Source organism: Cydia fagiglandana, chromosome 3 (assembly GCF_963556715.1).
Source record: "Cydia fagiglandana chromosome 3, ilCydFagi1.1, whole genome shotgun sequence".
NCBI lineage: Eukaryota > Metazoa > Arthropoda > Insecta > Lepidoptera > Tortricidae > Cydia > Cydia fagiglandana.
In genome coordinates this window covers 16773228-16791781 of record NC_085934.1, presented here as the reverse complement: position 1 = coordinate 16791781, position 18554 = coordinate 16773228, and the positions used below count along the sequence as shown (strand labels likewise).

At 37.6% G+C, this 18554-nt stretch overlaps 2 protein-coding genes across 4 annotated transcripts in view; one reads left to right on the top strand and one right to left on the bottom strand.

Moving 5' to 3' along the window:
• Positions 1 to 10103, top strand: part of LOC134680323 (cell adhesion molecule Dscam2-like) — a 38657-nt gene extending 28554 nt beyond the window's left edge. Inside the window, exons 26-28 of the mRNA XM_063539438.1 lie at positions 7142 to 7264; positions 8042 to 8189; positions 9324 to 10103. Coding sequence (XP_063395508.1) covers positions 7142 to 7264; positions 8042 to 8189; positions 9324 to 9387 — 335 coding nt within the window. The 3' untranslated portion in view covers positions 9388 to 10103. The remainder of the gene's footprint in view (positions 1 to 7141; positions 7265 to 8041; positions 8190 to 9323) is intronic.
• A 2975-nt stretch (positions 10104 to 13078) lies between these two features.
• Positions 13079 to 17574, bottom strand: LOC134680239 (odorant receptor 94b-like). Of its 3 annotated transcripts, none has more exons than XM_063539329.1 (9): positions 17403 to 17574; positions 15650 to 15875; positions 15195 to 15324; positions 14795 to 15122; positions 14597 to 14719; positions 14395 to 14494; positions 14168 to 14272; positions 13528 to 13701; positions 13079 to 13181 (listed from the first exon to the last, which is right to left on the bottom strand). In XM_063539329.1, the coding sequence occupies exons 1-9, from the start codon at positions 17405 to 17407 to the stop codon at positions 13128 to 13130; spliced, it is 1245 nt and encodes a 414-aa protein (XP_063395399.1). In that variant the 5' UTR covers positions 17408 to 17574; the 3' UTR covers positions 13079 to 13127. The 3 variants fall into 3 exon arrangements, with proteins under 3 accessions (XP_063395399.1, XP_063395400.1, XP_063395401.1); XM_063539330.1 differs by having other exon boundaries at positions 15695 to 15875; XM_063539331.1 differs by lacking the exon at positions 13528 to 13701 and having other exon boundaries at positions 13080 to 13181.
• Between the last annotated feature and the right edge of the window lie 980 nt (positions 17575 to 18554).

Genomic DNA, 18554 nt, shown 5'->3' with positions numbered 1-18554 from the left:
GATAATAAGGCCTAAAGGGAAATTTTGTAGGCCTTATTACCCACGAACAATGTATGTGAACTGAATAGGATAAAAAGGAACTAGATTATAACATATTGTTCTCATGTTTAGCACAGTGTAATAAATAAATATTTTTTATGACCAAAACGATCGTTATATGATAAGTACCTACAAGCTGAAATGTATGTACATTTTACCTGTGTGAAAATTGTATAATTGAGATAAATAAACTAAATTATACTTACTATATTCTCTGTTATTCTTGAACTTGTACTTGGGCTAAAAAGGCCCTCTGTCTGTGCGGGTGACAAGGCCCGGCCCCGGGCCTTATTGAACGTGAGACGAAATAGTAAATTTAATTATTTTTATATAGGTAATTATGAGTTCTTTGATTTCCCGATAAGCATCACTTACTGACTTACAAAAGTATAAATGTAGTACATATGTAGTACCTGCATTTTATTAGAGGTTTTTAAAGCCTTATTATCAATTAAGTTATAAGTGAAATATAATAAGCGTCTTTAGTTGTAAAAAAATATTACAAGCCCTATAACTAATGAGGGGATCATTTTAGATATAGTCCACTTTTTTCGAGTAGGTAAATTCGGACTATGTTTACAAACCGCATACCATCGCCCATGACCACACTGTTAACTGACAGTTCGTAAACCTTATTACAAAAGGCATAAGGTCCACCGATGGACAGTTAAGAGCATCGCCGTTTGTACCTATCTTAATACAAATAAAAGTCAACAACGAAAATAATTAATGGCTGCTATTTAACTGATCACCAAATTTAATAAAATTTAATACCAAAAAAATCTACTTTACCACCCTAAAATAATAAATGATCACCAAAATTGTAACTCCATTTTAATGTGAACTGATTACCAATTTTATTACATTTTACTATCCTATTAAAGGAAATAACGCCAAACTAATCATTATTAACCCAAAAATTGTAAATGATTACCAAATTTCAAACACCATTTTAATGTCAACTGATAACCAAATTTTTTCATCTTGCTATCCTATTAAATAAAATGACACCAAAATAATCATTGTAAACCCAAAAATAGTAAATGACCACCAAAATTAGAACTCCATTTTAATGTAAAATTATAACCAAATTTTTAAATCTTGCAATCCTATTAAAGCAAATGACTCCAAAATAATCATTGTAAACCCAAAAATAGTAAATCACCACCAAAATTGTAACCACAATTGTTTCTGTATGGGTCACAGTTCAAACCTAACCTAACCCACTTTTCAAGTAGAATTTCGTTTCTGTATGGGTCGCAGTTCAAACCTAACCTAACCCACTTTTCTAGTAGCATTTCGTTTGTGTAAGGGTCACAGTTCAAACCTAACCTAACCCACTTTTCTAGTAGCATTTTGTTTCTGTAAGGGTCGCAGTTCAAACCTAACCTAACCCACTTTTCTAGTAGCATTTCTTTTCTGTAAGGGTCGCAGTTCAAACCTAACCTAACCCACTTTTCTAGTAGCATTTCGTTTCTGTAAGGGTCGCAGTGCTAACCTAGCCCACTTAACTGATAGCAGTTCAAACCTAACCTAACCTACTTTGCTACTAGAAAAGTAGGTTAGGTTAGGTAGGGATGCAGTGCGGGGTACGGGGGGTTGTGCGGGAGGGGCTAGTAATTTTGGCATCATTTTACTTTATTTGGTAATATGTATGCATTTTTTGGTAATCACAGTGGTTTATTAGGTGAAAATATCGCATTAATTTGGTCTTCAAGATTTGGTGATCATTAATGATTTTTGGTAATCATTCAATATATTTGGTATTCGAATACAATTTGAAGTGCAGTCGTAATTAAAGCGGTGGTACTTTTGTAATTTTAGGCCTTTTTTTTTTGGTGTTCAGTAATTTTTTTTGGTAAGCATGATTTCTTTATTTAGGGTACCAAAATATTTTTTGGTGGTCATTATATTTGTAGCCATAATTAATTACCTAATACGTCACATACCTATGACATGACATGAACAAACAAGGAAAGCTATATATAAAAAGTGATTTTTCTCTGTCTTCTCACAAAGGAAAGCTTTGACAGTTTAAATTCCTGAAAGAAGGTCCGTAGTTAACACGTACTAAACTCGAAACAGCACCTTTAAAAAAACATTAGGGGTCACTGACCTGTCCCAGTAAATTGAGGTAGTGTGTGTGAGCTGCGTTTGTGTGTGAAATGGGGTATTTTGACAGAATCTGAAAATTTACCCTCCTCGACGCCCTCTTAATAAGAAATTTCTGTAAAGATGAGATTCTGAAAGACCTGTTTCACGCTTTAATGTTTCCGTGATTTTTATCGAAATACGAGGCAAGCTCTTTTCTTTTTAATGAAAATGTAAGCCGCAGTTACGGATTTGTAAAATCTTTATACTTACGTGGTCTCTCGTTTTCAAAGCTTAAACCTTAGTACATTCGCACTAGAGGTAGACGGTAGATAAGTAGGTGTAATATGTGAGCTCAACGCAGCTATTGAAATCAATTTACTATTGAAATAAAGCTATTAAACAAATATATCCCTCAGTTCAAACTTAGGATAAACGGTGATTACTTCTTTATTCTTTTCCAATCACGTTAGAAGCTAAATGCAAACCTTGCGCCAGTATTGCATGCTTGTTTATTCAGATTCTCCAAGCATCTACCGTAAACAGAGACGCGCAGGCGGTCCGCGATTTCAATCTCGAGTATTCAAATAAAATTTCGATTCCCGGCCATTACTTTTGTGAGGAAATAAAAACCGCGAGCCATAAAATTTCTTCAGGGGCCTTTAAAGCATTATCTTCCGCGCCTTTTATGCAAAACCCAGCGTTGATTGCCTCCAATAAAATACGTCCTGCAGATTTTCGCAATAACGCGCCTCGAGTCACCGTCGTGGGAGGGGGAGGCAATATCCGCTCGATCCTTGACTTTATAATTGTGTTCTGGTCTTACAACAGGCTGAGCTGTCAGGCGCAGCGCTAGGGCTATCTCACCTCATCGTTCCCTCGAGTATTTTTAAAAATTTCGACCTAAATACTTCCGTTATCTTTCATACAGCTTTTGATTTTTCAATATTTGAATAAAATATTCTCTTGCATACTTTGAGCTTTCACCTTTTCTTTTATACACGATAAAAGGAGTCCGATAACTGGCAACTGAAAGATGCTTTTATTTTATAATGGGGGAAATTGTCCTCAATTAAAATAAGAAGGAAGTAAGTTTGTTACGTACCTAAAGTGGAATTTAATAGAAATTGCAAATAATGTATACAAACTAATCAACCTGCTTCAACCGCCTTCAGACCCATTTCCACCACTGATTTTCACAGATTGGGGGTTGAATTTTATAATTATTTTCTTATTGAAGTATTGTAACATTTGTTTCATATTTCAAACCCTTCGGACCTAACCTGCCTTTAATAGGTTAGGTCCTAAGGTTAGGATATGCATTGTCTGACAAAGTCCATGTAAAAAAAGTAACTTTAAGACAAGCGACAAGTAAGATTTAGGTGGCGGGATTTTGTAAACAAATTAGGGATAGATCCGTTAAAAAAGTTTATAAGTCCTGCTCGCCTGCAGCCGACGATTCCCGCGCAACTTAAATATTTTAAGCGAAAACATAAAACAAGAAAATAACAAACGCTTAACTATTAAAACTCATTACCAGAGCCGCGGCCGCGAGCGCGACAGGATATTAAAAAACGCTGTAAAATAATAATAGTTCATTCCCGAGGCATTATCTCTGGTTCCATTGAGCGAGTTTGCAATTTCCGCGAGGCGGCTGCCCGGCCTTCCACTTTGCAGGCTACAGGCTCAGATGCACAGACATATATCTAAATAGATGTCCTGTGAGCTGTGACTTCTATGAATCTATTACTACATTACTGAAGTAGATAACGTTACTAAAATGATAGGCAAAAAATATATGAAATCAACTAGACTTGAATTAATTACCTATACAATGAGTAAAATATGTGAAATAGGTACAATGGCAAATATTCAAATTCAAATTCAAAATATACAGTACCGGTCAAAAGTTTAAGTTCACTCTGCGAAATAAGGTTATCATATTTAATTATGTTCAAATATAGAATATGTTTTGAATTTCAAACGTTTAATTGTTTCCACGACTACCAAATAACAATAAAAATACCTCTTGGAGGAATCGTTTTATGTTATTCGGAAAATTTGATCCATTTAATATTTTTGTTCCGTATTTCCTATGAGATTTCGTGAAGTTAGAAATCATTTAAAATGGGTCGCAAAGCCGATTTTAGTGTCGAAACTCGTGCTGTTATTGTAACTCTGTCAAATGAGGGCTACACGACGCGGAAAATCGCTGAAAAAATGAAGGTTTCTCAAACCGCTGTCGTGAGTACTTTGAAACGAAAACAAAAAACCGGTCTTAATTGCAGTCGATCTCGATCAGGTAGGCCAAAAGTCACGTCTAAAAGCGAAGACCAATTTATTTGCGTGCAGAGCAAACGCCAACGGACTCTAACTGCTCCAGAAATTTGCGAAGAACTCAACGCCACCCGAGAACAGCGAGTATCGGTTTCGACAGTGCAACGGCGTCTGCGAAACTATGGTCTAAAAGGTCGTATTGCTGCCAAAAAACCCTTGTTACGTAGTCAGAATAAAGTTAAGAGGTTGAAATGGGCCCAGAAACACAAAAACTGGACGTCTGAACAGTGGTCTAAAGTTTTATTTTCTGACGAATCGAAGTTTGAAATTTTTGGAGGGAGACGTCGTCAATATGTTCGACGACAAGTAGGCGAACGAATGATAAAGCAATGCGTGATGCCAACAGTGAAGCACGGTGGAGGATCAGTTATGGTCTGGGGATGCTTTGCGGGTGATAAAGTTGGTGATCTCGTGAGAGTCAATGGCATAATGGATAAGAAAATGTATCATAACATTTTGCAACGTCACGCTTTTCCATCTGGAAAACGGATTGTAGGCAGAGGTTTTGTTTTCCAACAAGACAACGATCCCAAGCATACGTCGAAGTTGTGCAAAAACTACATTTCATCCAAAGAGAACCAAAAAGAATTAAAATATATGGATTGGCCTCCTCAATCGCCCGACCTCAATCCGATTGAGTTGTTATGGGATGAATTGGACAGGAGTGTGAGAAAAATGCGGCCAACTAATAAAGAACAGCTATGGGAATACCTATACATTTGTTGGAATAAAATTTCGACATCAACACTGCAAAAACTAATTACGCGAATGCCGAAAGTGTGTATGGCAGCATTGAAAGCAAAAGGCGGATATTTTGAAGAGTCTAAAGTTGGCAAAAACTGATCTTTTTTATTTAATTGTGGTTTTAAATTAGAGAATTACCTTTAATTTATTATGTAATAAAAGATTATTAAATACTTTTATTGGTACATTGTGTTATAGCTTCATTTAACCGAATTTACAGAGTGAACTTAAACTTTTGACCGGTACTGTAGGTACTTTATTCATGTAGGCCTAGCAACAAGCTCTTATGAATCGTAATTAATCTTAATCTAATTATCAGAGTACTTTATTGATGTTAATATTATTCCATAATAACATTGGATAATTATACAGATCAAATTTAACACTAAGAATTTCACAAAAGGATCGTTAAAAAATTCTAGTCTAGAATTTCTAGAATAAAATCTAATCGTCAAAAAAACATAACAAAAGAAGTAGATAGTATTACATCGAAAAATCCATTTCCTCTATACTTATAATAAAAAAACTTTGCAACTAGACATTATTATTTTTTTCTTTATTACTTTCTTCCTAAGTTACGTTTTTTTTTATTTTTTCCGTATACAAGTAATGTACAAAACATATTTTGTGAACAAACATGATTTGCCAATGTCAAAAGTGTCATTTCCCGTTAAAGAATAGAATACGCCTCCTATGCTCTGCAGCCTCTGCAGGCCATAAATAATCATATACACACAATGTATTTACGTGACCGTAAACAGATAAAAAATTGTGTTATTGATGACCCACAAAAAAACAATTTTGTAGGTCTATAAATATTCGGGAGTTTGATCACTGTCCTTAACAGTTTACAAACAAATAATAAATGTATGGTAAGCATATTTTAGTTTAAGATTCTTGGCAACATTCACTACGAGAATGACCCAGATACCTATTTGTTTTATAGTGAATTACTTTTGCAAACAAAATGAATCCTAGGGCACAATTATTTATTGACGTAATGAATTGTTTAAAACCGCCAAGATATTACGTTTTCCTACGTGTAAAGCCCCCTCCAGACTATGCACGTGAATCGCGGGCGAAGCCGCGAACGCGAGTGTGGAGTCGATTTTCGCAGACAGCGAAATCGACTCCACACTTCGCGTTCGCGGCTTCGCCCGCGATTCACGCGCATAGTCTGGAGGGGGCTTAAAATAGAAGCCCAAGAGGCGTTTTTACTGGCCACTTCCCAGCTTGCGCGCCCTTCAGCGCCGTAATTAAACTACTTCATTTCAGTGAGAAAATTTCATTAAGTCTGTGCAAAGTGTGTTTCGAACAGACTGCTTGTAAAATTTCAACATTTGAAAATACATAGTGCATTGCCAATAAATGAAAGAGGAAGCTGCAATAAAACATACATTATTCTGGATATTTATTGGTTTCTCCGAATGCGGGAATATTTGCCAAGAATCGGTTTTGCGCCAGATCACTAACCCCGCAGTCGATGCAATTCACGTCTCAATTCCCGGTCTCGTAACATGTATATCGCTGTGCGAATATTGAACCTACATGAGTTCACGACTTTATTAGATCACAGATATATTGTGAATATATCGAATTATTTGGCGCATTATTCGTATTGTTTACAAAGACGAGAAGAGGTTACTTACTGAATTTGCCTAGCTTTTGTTTGTTTAACTAATTACACACAGAATATTTTTGTTACTATATCGCGAATTAATTGGCGCATTATTCGTATTACGAAGAAGAGAAGAGAATGTTACTTATTGAATATGCCTATTAGCTTATCTTTGTTTGACTAAATACACACGGAATAATTTCGTAATAAGATAGTACCTAATAGTATTAGTACAGTATTATTGCCACTGCACAATGAGCATTGATATTTCCACTTTGTTTTGCTTTGATTGCAATACAATTGTATGTGCAGAATTCGGCGGATGTTCGAGCGACTCCGAGTCAAGCGGATCGCCGTGCGCGGCGTGCGCGGAGACGTACCGCTTGCCCGCCGGCGCGCGGCACACGCCGCACGCTCATACGCGGTCGCGTTCAGGTACTTGTCAAGTGTAACTACCATAAGTTCATTTGAATGATATATTTTACAGAAGCCTCGAGTACTCTTTCACGAGAGGCTACACTAAGTGAAAGATCCAGGCACAGACAAAACATCCTCCAGACAGCATAGTCGCGCTACCCCCTCTGCCACGCATACGGTAGTTTTACTCCATGTTCGAGTCGAAAGTGTCTTTGTGTGACGTCCGTGTCTTTGAACGGACCAATCACGGCACGGGACTTCGCTCACCTCGTCCCGCGCACCCCCGCATTTTTGGCATCAACGGTTGCATGAAATAATTGCTCTAAACTCGGTTTAGAGGATTCGTAGTCTATGGATCCAGGACAAGTAAATTGACACATCTCCGTATTTATTAAAATCTTAGAGCATTTAATAACAGGAGTCGCCTTTAAGAGCTTACCTCTCTGCCGGAATCCTTGCATCGTTGCACGTTGTCCAAACTTTTGTATACATAGACTGACATGGCCATTACGTTACGTACAAATCATGTAGAAATAATAGCAATACATTTGACGTCCCCTCTTAAAAAAAAATCTTTTACACGGGGCAAGTGGTCCGAATCAGCCAACCCTCCATACAAAAGCTAAACATTATTCGCATATATATGTACTTATAAGCTTATGTGGGGTAAGACAAATACATAAATAGGTAGTTTATTTTTACTTTGACAAGAGAATTTGTATGAGGATTCGCTACGAGTGTTTCTCATTCCCATAGTTTCTATTACCCCATCTAATTTTAACAAAATTATGACAGAGTCAGTTTGCGGCGTGGAATCAAGCGCAGATGACACGTCGTACAGTGCGAGTGGGCGCGGGGAGCGTGCGGTGCGAGGCGCGCGCGGGGAGCGGGGCGAGCGAGGAGCGCGCGGGCGCCGGCGGCGAGATCACGCGCCTGCTGTGAGGTAATATTATGGCTCCTCTACACGATGGGCCAACGCCGGCCACTCCAAGGGACGCATTTATGCGTTTGAGGGAGCAAGTGATATTGCTATCTCATTCTACCGCATGGCTGCGTCCCTTGGAGTGGCCGGCGTTGGCCCATCTTGTAGAGGAGCCATTAAATATGGGTGGAGGAAATCTTCAAATTGGTTGCTCGTTGGCGATAGTTTTAATAATAAAATCGACATATTTCACAGAGAGAGCTGTAAAATTGCATGTACGCATTGTGAATGAATTAATTCATAAAGTGGCCATGTAATTTTCTACCTGGGTGTAGTATGGAATATTAAAGGTTTACCTAAGTCTTTTTTGGAGTATATTATATACTATTATAAATTACTATCGTGACTTTGTTACATACTGAATCATTGTAGATATGGTATACCTGTTACTTTTCATTAGGTGATTATTTGACCAATTAGAATATTATTGTTATAGATACAAGTAGGTAATAAATTTTAATATTTAAGTAAATATTACATAGCGACCTGAAAGTAATAATTCAGACACGATAGTGGAGGGATTTACAGGACAAATTATTGACAAAACTATCAACTACATATACTCGTATTATATTAAATTTTAGTAAATTTGAATAAAGTTTAAATATAACGTTTCTTCTAAATTATGACTTTTTCATATGAATAAGGTATTAAAATAAAATCTTAATTTCCTCCGGTCTGATTAGGTCTCCTTTGTCACTCGAATGTAAACAATCTTCTGACTTTCATGTTTGTCATGGTACACTCTAGTGCTACAAATAAATTTGTTTTCTTTCCATAAAAGCCACCGTTTCTAAAGGAGCGGTAGCGGATATAGGACACGGATCATGGTTCGGTAATAAGTAGCTCGACCCGGAACTAGACCCCTCTTCCAGCATGGCTTCACGCTTTTCGTCTGGCGCGAGGCACGCGCGCTGCTGATTGGACACGATTGATTTTGACTCTAAATTCGACGAATTCCTATTGTTCCACATAGGATATGCATTGGCTCAGTCGACATTGTAGGAATGCCTGCTCGCTCCGCATGCCGCCGATGATAGTTGCCTGGCGTATGTATGTTCTGATTGGTGGATTCATGGACTCGTCTGTGTGCAGGTATGGCGAGGTGCGCGAGCGGAGTGGCGACGGCAGTGCGTACGCGCGCCGCGACGCGCTTTAAGCGCGCTGCGGATGGAGGAAAGCTGTGAGGGTTACGAGTGAGCTGTAAGCGCGTTGCGAGCGCATGGTGATTTCTAGTCTTATTTGTAAATAAAATTGTGTTAAACTTTGTAAACAGTCCCAATGTTGTGCGGCAAGGTGGCCACCGTTTTATTAAATAACTCAGTTTTCTACAAATGTTTTATTTATTCCCCTGATTTAGGTGGCTCAGTTAATTCAATCATTAAATTTTTTCAAAAAATATTTTTGTCTAGACAGCAGCTATAAAAACGAAGACATTACCCAGGAGATACCAAAGAAGATAAAACAATTGTTAAAGTAGTTTCCAGCAGTTCAGGCAGTAAATGCAATTGCAATTGCGTTCAAGAAAAAGTATTTATTTAGGTACCTAAATATTTTGAGCCCGGGAGTTTGTGGCAAAATGATTCGTCATTGGCGTGTAATTGAACCAAAAATCTCATTAAGTGTTGAAGTTTTTGCAAATCGATTAGCGGTGTAGAACTATTTTGGCGAAAGAAGTCTGAGCACAGAGAACTTTGAGACTCTTTACCAAAAGAGTGGGAGGTAAAAGCATTAACTGACGTAACAATAGCAGTGAATATTGTACAGTCGAGTTGGCCCATGTATAATACATTACTAAAGAACATTGCTACTTTGAAAGCCTATGCCAAGACATGTTTGTGGAACCAGGTCGGTGTCTGCGGGCAAGTTTGTTGTGCCGAGGGTTACTTATTACTACGGCGATAGATGTCTCCACAAACGCCTTCCCTACATACTCAACAGCCTGCCCTCTGACATCAGACAGGAAGCCAATAAAGTAATATTTGGTAAAAGCTGCGTAGTTACCTCGTAAATCGCGTATAGCAATTGATGAGCATTATTAGTAATGATAGATGTTAACTTTTTTTCTAATATAAGAGAGTAGAGACTGCACGATCCCACAGTCAAACCGTGTAAACTGTTTTGTGGGACACTGTAATTGTATAAGATGTATATTTTTATGTAAAAAAAAAAGATATGATTATTTGTTTAAATTGCCATTATTGACAGACAGTTCAGAGATAAGGGCCATAATGGTCAGGTAAAAAACTGAATTATATAGGCATATTCGTTGGGACCGATAAATAAATAATGATATTGAAGAGATTTGCGTGTATTTTTAAGTGTCTAGAGCTGTTCAATGGACGAAAGGGTGACGACGGGTCGCGTACATTTTTAAACAGACGCATTTTACCGCGGGCGGCTATTCTGATGATCTGCCATCAAATATTTACACAGCCTCACAAATAACGGTCTGGGTATGTGAGTAATTTTCATGGGGTTGAGGGACTTGTATTTAATTCCTATATTTGTTTTCCTACTAGAGTTATGGGACTGGGTTTCATGGGTCACTTGGTAAGCCACCGGTTAGCCATCATTGGTTGGAGTTTAACATCTTCCTTGACAACTGGCTGGACGAAGCAAAGAACCAAGAGTTATGGAAATCCAAACCAGATATTCTCAACGCCTAGCGCCTATCGGAACGGAAACTAGAATGCAGAATTTTCGCGTCAGCAGGTTATCCAATCTAGCGTACCTATGCCTTTCCTTATCCAATCTAGCGTACCAATCCGTAACAATTATCCTGAATTTAGATTCAACTTATATTGCTTTATTTTAACACGACGGTAAAAACAACTTTGTATTATGCTTCCGTAAAACTATTTCAATAAACACTGGCGGTGCATCCTCATACTGGAAAATTGAGGGCAACGGGCTACGAAACAATGCAGTCGTTTTAATGAAAAACGTTTAATCCATCGCAGTCAAGCACAGCTTTAGTAGACTCATTTCGTTTACGACGTACCAATAATGTTTTCAATTTACCTGGAAATTTGTGATATAAATTTAGTGGGAACTAATTTAATATTGAATAGGCTTTAAAATAGCTACATAGATTTAATTTATTGGGAAAGATTGTTAGATTGAATAAAAGGGATTCTGTTAAGTGAATTTGAAATGGCTCTAAGACTCTAGAGGAGTAGTCTGTGCGGAAAGAGAGGAGTCGTCAACAAACGTCGAAATACCAAATTATTTAGAATGGTATTTGATACTTTGCAAAAAAATACGTACACTGAGAGAACAAGACCGAAGTGATCCCATAAGTGTTCCGTGAACAAAGTTTTGTACGGTACACTAAAAATCATCACCAGAAATTAAAAAACAGTTCTGTACTGGGGGAAAAAATGAAGTTTTAGTAGGTAATAATTATGGACGTTTCATTATTTCTGTGAAGTTCATTTATTTCTATAAACAGCTCAGTAATCCCAAATATAATTTCAACAAAAAGATAATAGAAATTGCAAGAACTAATAGAAATTGCAAACGTCAATTTGTTCCTATTAGTTAACTCTCCTTGTCCCCGGATTAAGTTTATTTTTGTAATTCTAAGTGTATTTTTGTTGTACTTTTCTCTCAGTGTATGAGTACTGACATATAGTAAAAATCTGTACTGTTGCTTTTGAAAGCGCGCCTATAATAAAATTAATGGACGATATAACCCCCATTATGTTAGCTTCAGGTGACCGCTGTCACTCCTCGTCACCCAGCCGCCCGAGTCCTGTCACTGTGCCGCCTCGGCTGTGACTAATGGCGCCTGGGGCGGCAGATAACAAGAAACAAGAGTCGAGTTTATTTTTTAATGTCACTTAGTTTTTTCACGTGATTTTTTATATTAATCGTTTTCTCATTTAAACTTAAAAGTGCAAGTTGACGAATTTATAAAGGTAAAGCCTTAACAGAATAAGACATATTTATATACCTAACTACCTACTGAAAGAGCTAACCTAATATTCACTTTTAACGATATTTATTTTTAATAAGAGACGGGTAGATAGGTACTGTAAAGAAAGATTAATAAAAAACATTAGGTATAAAATTTAATTTACTTAATTATTTTTTTAAAATAATTTAATTAAACATTTTAGTTTTAGATGTTAAAATAATATTACCAAAGAACCGATACCACTTAATTTTCTTCTGAAACCGATTATTTCCTTTCACGAGAGCAATTTAAATAAAATATCGCTGAATTTTTCATCACTTTTTATAGCGTAGATTGGGTTAAAAATAAACTGATTTTACAACGTAGATAAATAGTTAGGTTTAGCGATATATCTTGCTTAATTGAATAGATACCTACTGCTTGATTTACAGAGAGGAAAATACGTATATTGTTAGACATTTTATCATCTAGAGAATTTTGAAGATTCTCCTATGTAAGATGGACAAGGCAAGTGGAAAGATTAGATGTCGCGCGCGCCAGAGGTCAGGGTGCCTTAGCCAAGATACCAACCGTTCGTTCTGTAGCGAACGATACGGTAATCTCTCTCTATCACTCTTGATAAGTGTGACAGAGACAGTTACGTTTCGTTCGCTACGGAACGTAAACGATTGGCATCTCGGCAGGAGAGTTGCGGGGAGAGAGGCCCGGCGTCGCTTAATTAAGCGGATGTCGAGATGTCGCGTTCAAAAGCGTTTGATTACAAAGCCGGTCTTCATAAATTCCTTTTATTTCGATTCGACCTCCCGCTACAGGTAAACCGACCCCCCTCGTTCACTTTTATCGTGTGCCTAAAAGAGATTCGAGGAAATGGTTATTAAATACAAACAGATGTTTCGAATGTTTATTCTATATCTCTTCTATTATAAACTAAGTAATAAAGTGATTCTTTGATGACGGTTTTTCCACACACAGTGACATCAACGCTGGGTCTGTCGCAGCATCGCGTAGAATGTGTACGACGACTTGATAATCTGCACATAAAACATACAACTATATATGTTTGATTATATTTCAGTCGATATAAATTACCTAGGTATCTCAATAAGCCACACTTGCACCATACCACTAACCCGGGATTGTACTGGTAACCATGGTAACTCCAGATTTAACCGGTTAACCCGGGTTAGTGGAATGGTGCAAGTGTCACTAAGCAGCGTACCTTATTTCCCAATAATTAGTAAAAATCAACTATCTCTAGAGCCACTGACATTTATACACTGACAAAAATAATTTAGTTGTAGCATGCCTGCAAAAAGAATCCTATAGAGCTTCGCCATCGAGTGGTTTGTAAATTTTGTCAAACATTTTAAAATGTACCGTGACGAAAGTCTCAAGCGAAAGCGGGATGAAGACCGCAGCGGGCCGCAGAGGGCGACGAGCGGCACCGGCGCTGCAACATATGACAAAGGGCAAGGCGCGCCGTACTTCTTTTCCGACCCCATCTGGCCCCACCCATTCCATCCTGTATACCGCATCACTCACTTGTGCACTCTGTAACAGTTTATTCGCCTACTCAATTAACTGTGCAATTAACCCTTTAACAGGCTAAGGGATATATGAGGCGCGTAACTTCACTCGGGTAAATCGATATCAGATTATGCGATTTTAGTATTAAGAAAAGGTAATAGGAAAGATAGATATTGCTGAAAGAGTCGAATGAATTTACCCGAGTTTGAAGTTAAGCGACACATATATTTCACACATATGGCTCTTCAATTCAAACATACACATGTTTTCAAACAGTAAGATTGACATTCGATTGTAATTTTTGAACTAAGGGTTAAATTACTTTGAATAAGGTTTGAGTGGTTAATACCAATAAGTTATTTGAATTCCGGACACTCACAGTTTGTGCAGCAGCGGTAATACAAAATATGAACAGAGTAAGTACATAAAATGAATCATTGGGACTCTAGTGGCAAGTTTAATTAATGAATGTTTTACAGAATGGGCTTACCTCTACAGCAACTTCGTTGCCATAATAGCAGTAAAGAAAGAGCTCGGTAAGAATGCACATTAGGAACATCACCATTGACACAAATTCCAGAGAGGCCACATTAAGCTGTAAAAAAAAGAGCAGACGTTGAGTAAACAGTAGTGTTTAAGTAGACCATAAATACAATAGCATGTCATAATTGTAATCACTTAAACGTTAAAGCTTTACATCTGCTGAGAAGAACTTACGCCTACAATTTTATAAGCCGCCATACAGAGAATCCAACCGCCAATACCAAACTGTAGCAACACTGCTCCGCCAAATATCGCTTGCACCTCTCGCGACGTGCTGTCAACATTAAACAAAATACTCAACTTCTGAATAGCACTTTGGACTGATTACTGATACACATAACTTAGTCATAATATAGTAAGATAGGAAGATGCCCACTCGCAAATCTTATGGTGGTGCTTAATACAGTGGACGAGGAGTGCTGCCGCCGCAACGCCTACTTGCTCTCCAGTTTGACGTGCCCTTTCATTTGCCCTCTCTGCCAACGACTCAAAGTCCATTCTGAAAACGATTTCATTTCAACATAGTAAAACATAAATAATATGTAACAAAATATCATAAGAATGTAGCACTCACTTTAGTATGGTAAGCTGCGTCTTGCACTGTCCGAGTATGGTGGCTATGAAGGTGTCCATAGTGGTATTCGCAATTCCAACCAACGAGTTGACGTAATGCGTGTACAGGAGAATAAAAAGGAACTCAAGCCAGGAGTAACAGTCAAAGGGTACCCATAAAGCGAAAGTAACGCGCGCGCCGCCCAAGCGCGCTAGTAATGGGAAAATAGTCCATAAGAGACAGGTTACCGCTGCAGTTCCTGCGTAAGCCGTTCCAAGCCGCGACGCTCCTTGAGCTCTTTCTATAAGGAGATTTTTTCTTGTCGTCTCTTTCGGATTATATGCCATATCTGCAACACAAACATCAGCCAGGTAGACTTATTAGACCCAATCAGTAGTAGGTCTTCGTTGAATGGTCTTACCATCAAGGTCTTGTACGAGCTTGGCGATGCGAGATGCACGCGCCATGAAGATGATTTGCTTGGCAATAGACGTCACATGACAGAGTAGGAGGAACATTACACGCGCCAGCGTATCCATGTCGCCGCGCTCCTACAAAATAACTCCTGTCAACTGGCTTTGGACCATTTAATAATTACCTAGAAGGACCTGTTGATATGCAAAGTTTCTTAATGTTTCCTAAAATTATAAAATTAGAAACAGTTTTCATAAATTTTTGCAAGCATGGAAAATTTTAAAAACAAGAAATTTCTTGATACACAAGTAAATTAAAAAGTTTCCAAAACTTTCTCGTGTAGCAATTTCTCAATATTGAAATTTTTCCAGCGGATCATCGATACCTACAAGCATGCGCGTTTAATAGTAGCTATGAGATTATTCGTGCATAGCATAATCCTACAGAATCTACACTAATTACCAGATAAGCGTAGATGAGCTCTTGGATCAGATACGTCGTGGTTACCGCAAGCGCGAAGCCGCAGTAGACGTCATGGGTTGCGCGTGCGATGCGGGTGAGGAGGGAGGGCGGGGGTCCATTCGCTGCCATGGGGGGCAGCCGGCAGAACCCGCAGCATCGCAGTGTGCGCAGGAGTGAAACCACACAGGCGCCGGCAAGCGTCGCGCTTTTATGGCGCGTCCACGTTCTGTTTCGCCACAGACCGAACGCTAACACTTTTGCTAAGCTGAAAAAGTTACTTTCCAGTCATATATTTGAGAAAGTAAAAGTAGATGGTGGTAGTTCATGCTAAACAAGGGATTCGTATGCTGCCCCCTAAAATTCATACTGAAAACTTTACAGTGATTATTGTGTCATTTTATATCAGATTAGTTTCCATGTTTCCGTGGCACATTTTATGAGCAGAAATCAATAAGTTAGTACATAATAACGATTAAATATACAGGAGCAATCAATCAGTCTTGTATAAACAGATTTTTGATTCTATAGAAATGAGGCAACATAAATGATTTATTAACAAACATAGTTTTAGGGATGGAACATAAAACCATCTCTCTGCCAATTAAAAATTTGACAATATTTTTTCTTGAAATATTTATAAGGACCTGTGGGTATTTCATTATTAAAATTGATAACTTTAGTGAAGACTGTAGTAATGTTTGTTGAATTGAATGACATAGTTAAGTACAAAGATACTAACTTTGGTATTAAACCCATTAATCTATTCTACAAAGGCTACCTGCTTGGAATGGTGAAGAAAATATACAAGGAATACCACCTGCACAAAGGTAATAACCATAAAAAATAAAAATGTATAGCAGTAATACAGGTACCAGTGCCAGGCTATAAATTCTGACAACCTAATTACGAGTATACCAGTCTAGTAAATAATCGCAGTCTAGTAAACAATTTAATGTTGGAAATACAAATAGTAGTAAATACTTTTATTGTTAGCTTATTAGGGTCTCGTACCGTTTTTTTTGTACAAATAATGTCCAATTCATATTTATACGGATTTTCCATGTTAGCTTTAATATAATATTATGTATTTTTCATTTTTCATGCTCTACTACAAGTTGCGCATTGTTATTCTAAAAGGTGTGCAGAAAATGATACGTTTCTACACTAGAGCATTTTACGTTCCAAGTACGACGACTATATTACATAATTGTTTTACGATAAGCAATTTAAATATGGGTTTAAAAAGATTTGTTATACAATTTCCATTCCATAAATAACGATACGTTGCCTAAATTTTAAATTGAAAATACCCCCAAGATTTACTATAAAAATGTCTACTTTCTCATGTTTAAAAAAAAACATTTTACTTTCCTCGTATTCGAAATGAAAAGTAGAGTGTTTAACTCGGGTGAAAGGCACCATATCAGCCTCGGACTATTGGCGACCTCACTGGATTCGAGCGCCAATCTCTCGGCAGAAATGAGAGCCTTGGTTTTACTATTTATATCTAAATATTTTCTTCTTCCTAATGACGTTTTAAGTTTAGATGAAACTCAGTAACAGTCTGCTGTAGAACTTTAATAACAGATTATTCGGTGAAATAAAAAAAGACCTGCTATTTAAAATTCTGATAATAATAAGGGTTTATATTATTCGTATATATATAAAAATTCATTTGTTTGGTAGAATAAAGAAATGGTTCAAATCATTATTCAAGTATTTTAACTTCTAAAATTATTACAATTTAATTTACCTCATTACGAGCGGGGAAAGACCAAGGCGATTATTAAATGAAGTAAGACATCGGGCAGTGATTCTGAATACGACGTAGCTGTATTATTTACTAATGAGGTAATTACGGGCCGCGATGTAATTAGTCGTCCCGCCGAGAGACAGGTACCGCCCATCCGCCCCAGTTCATTAATAAAGAACTTATTAGTTGTTCTTTGCCTCTATTCGACATGTCGTTTAAGTATCTGAAGTTAATATCGATGCCGATTCCTATTAAGATCATCATCATCTCAGCCATAAGACGTCCACTGCCATCTCAGCCATAAGATCGTCAGTATATACCCACTTTCTGGATGCGTCAGCCTGGCCACTAAACATTGCTGTGTCAGAATGGATGCCCTTTCTCCGCCCCAAGCCCAACGGACCACCTGACAGGCGTTAAACCTACAAACGGATCTGAAAAGGCAACCACTATCTCAGTACTGCACCAAAATATCAATAGACTGAACAACAAAACACATGAACTCGAAGCCGAACTTCAGCTACGAGAACAAGTCGACATTATCTGTCTGACAGAAATATGGCTGAGATCTGACGAGCTGAACTCCGTCAACCTAATGAATTACAGTTTACGTGCCCACCACTGCAGAACCCTGAGGATGGGCGGCGGGGCCTGTATCTACGTGCGACCTGATCTAATAACCATCGAACGTAAAGAGGTTACTGCCTTATCCATCGAAATGCAGTTCGAGGTGTGTGCAATCGAATGTGTTGAGCTGGACGTCGTGATCGTTTGTATCTACAGACCACCAAAGGGTGATGTACCTCTATTTTTTACTAAATTGAGTGACCTACTAAACTTACCCGTGTTGCAAAATCACAAAGTTCTGGTTATGGGGGATATGAACTTAGATTATCTTAGTAAATGTAATAATATAAAAGATCTAAATAATATATTATACCAATGTGGATTTAAGCAGATTATAAAAACTCCTACTAGAATAACTGAACACTCAAAAACCTGTCTTGACCATGCCTATACTAACATATTAAAATCTGACATTAAAAAAATTGAATGTATTAAATTACCTATTTCAGACCATCACTATGTAAATATTACGATATTAATAAATAAAAATGTACATTTAAATCACACAGTTTTGAAACGTCTGTT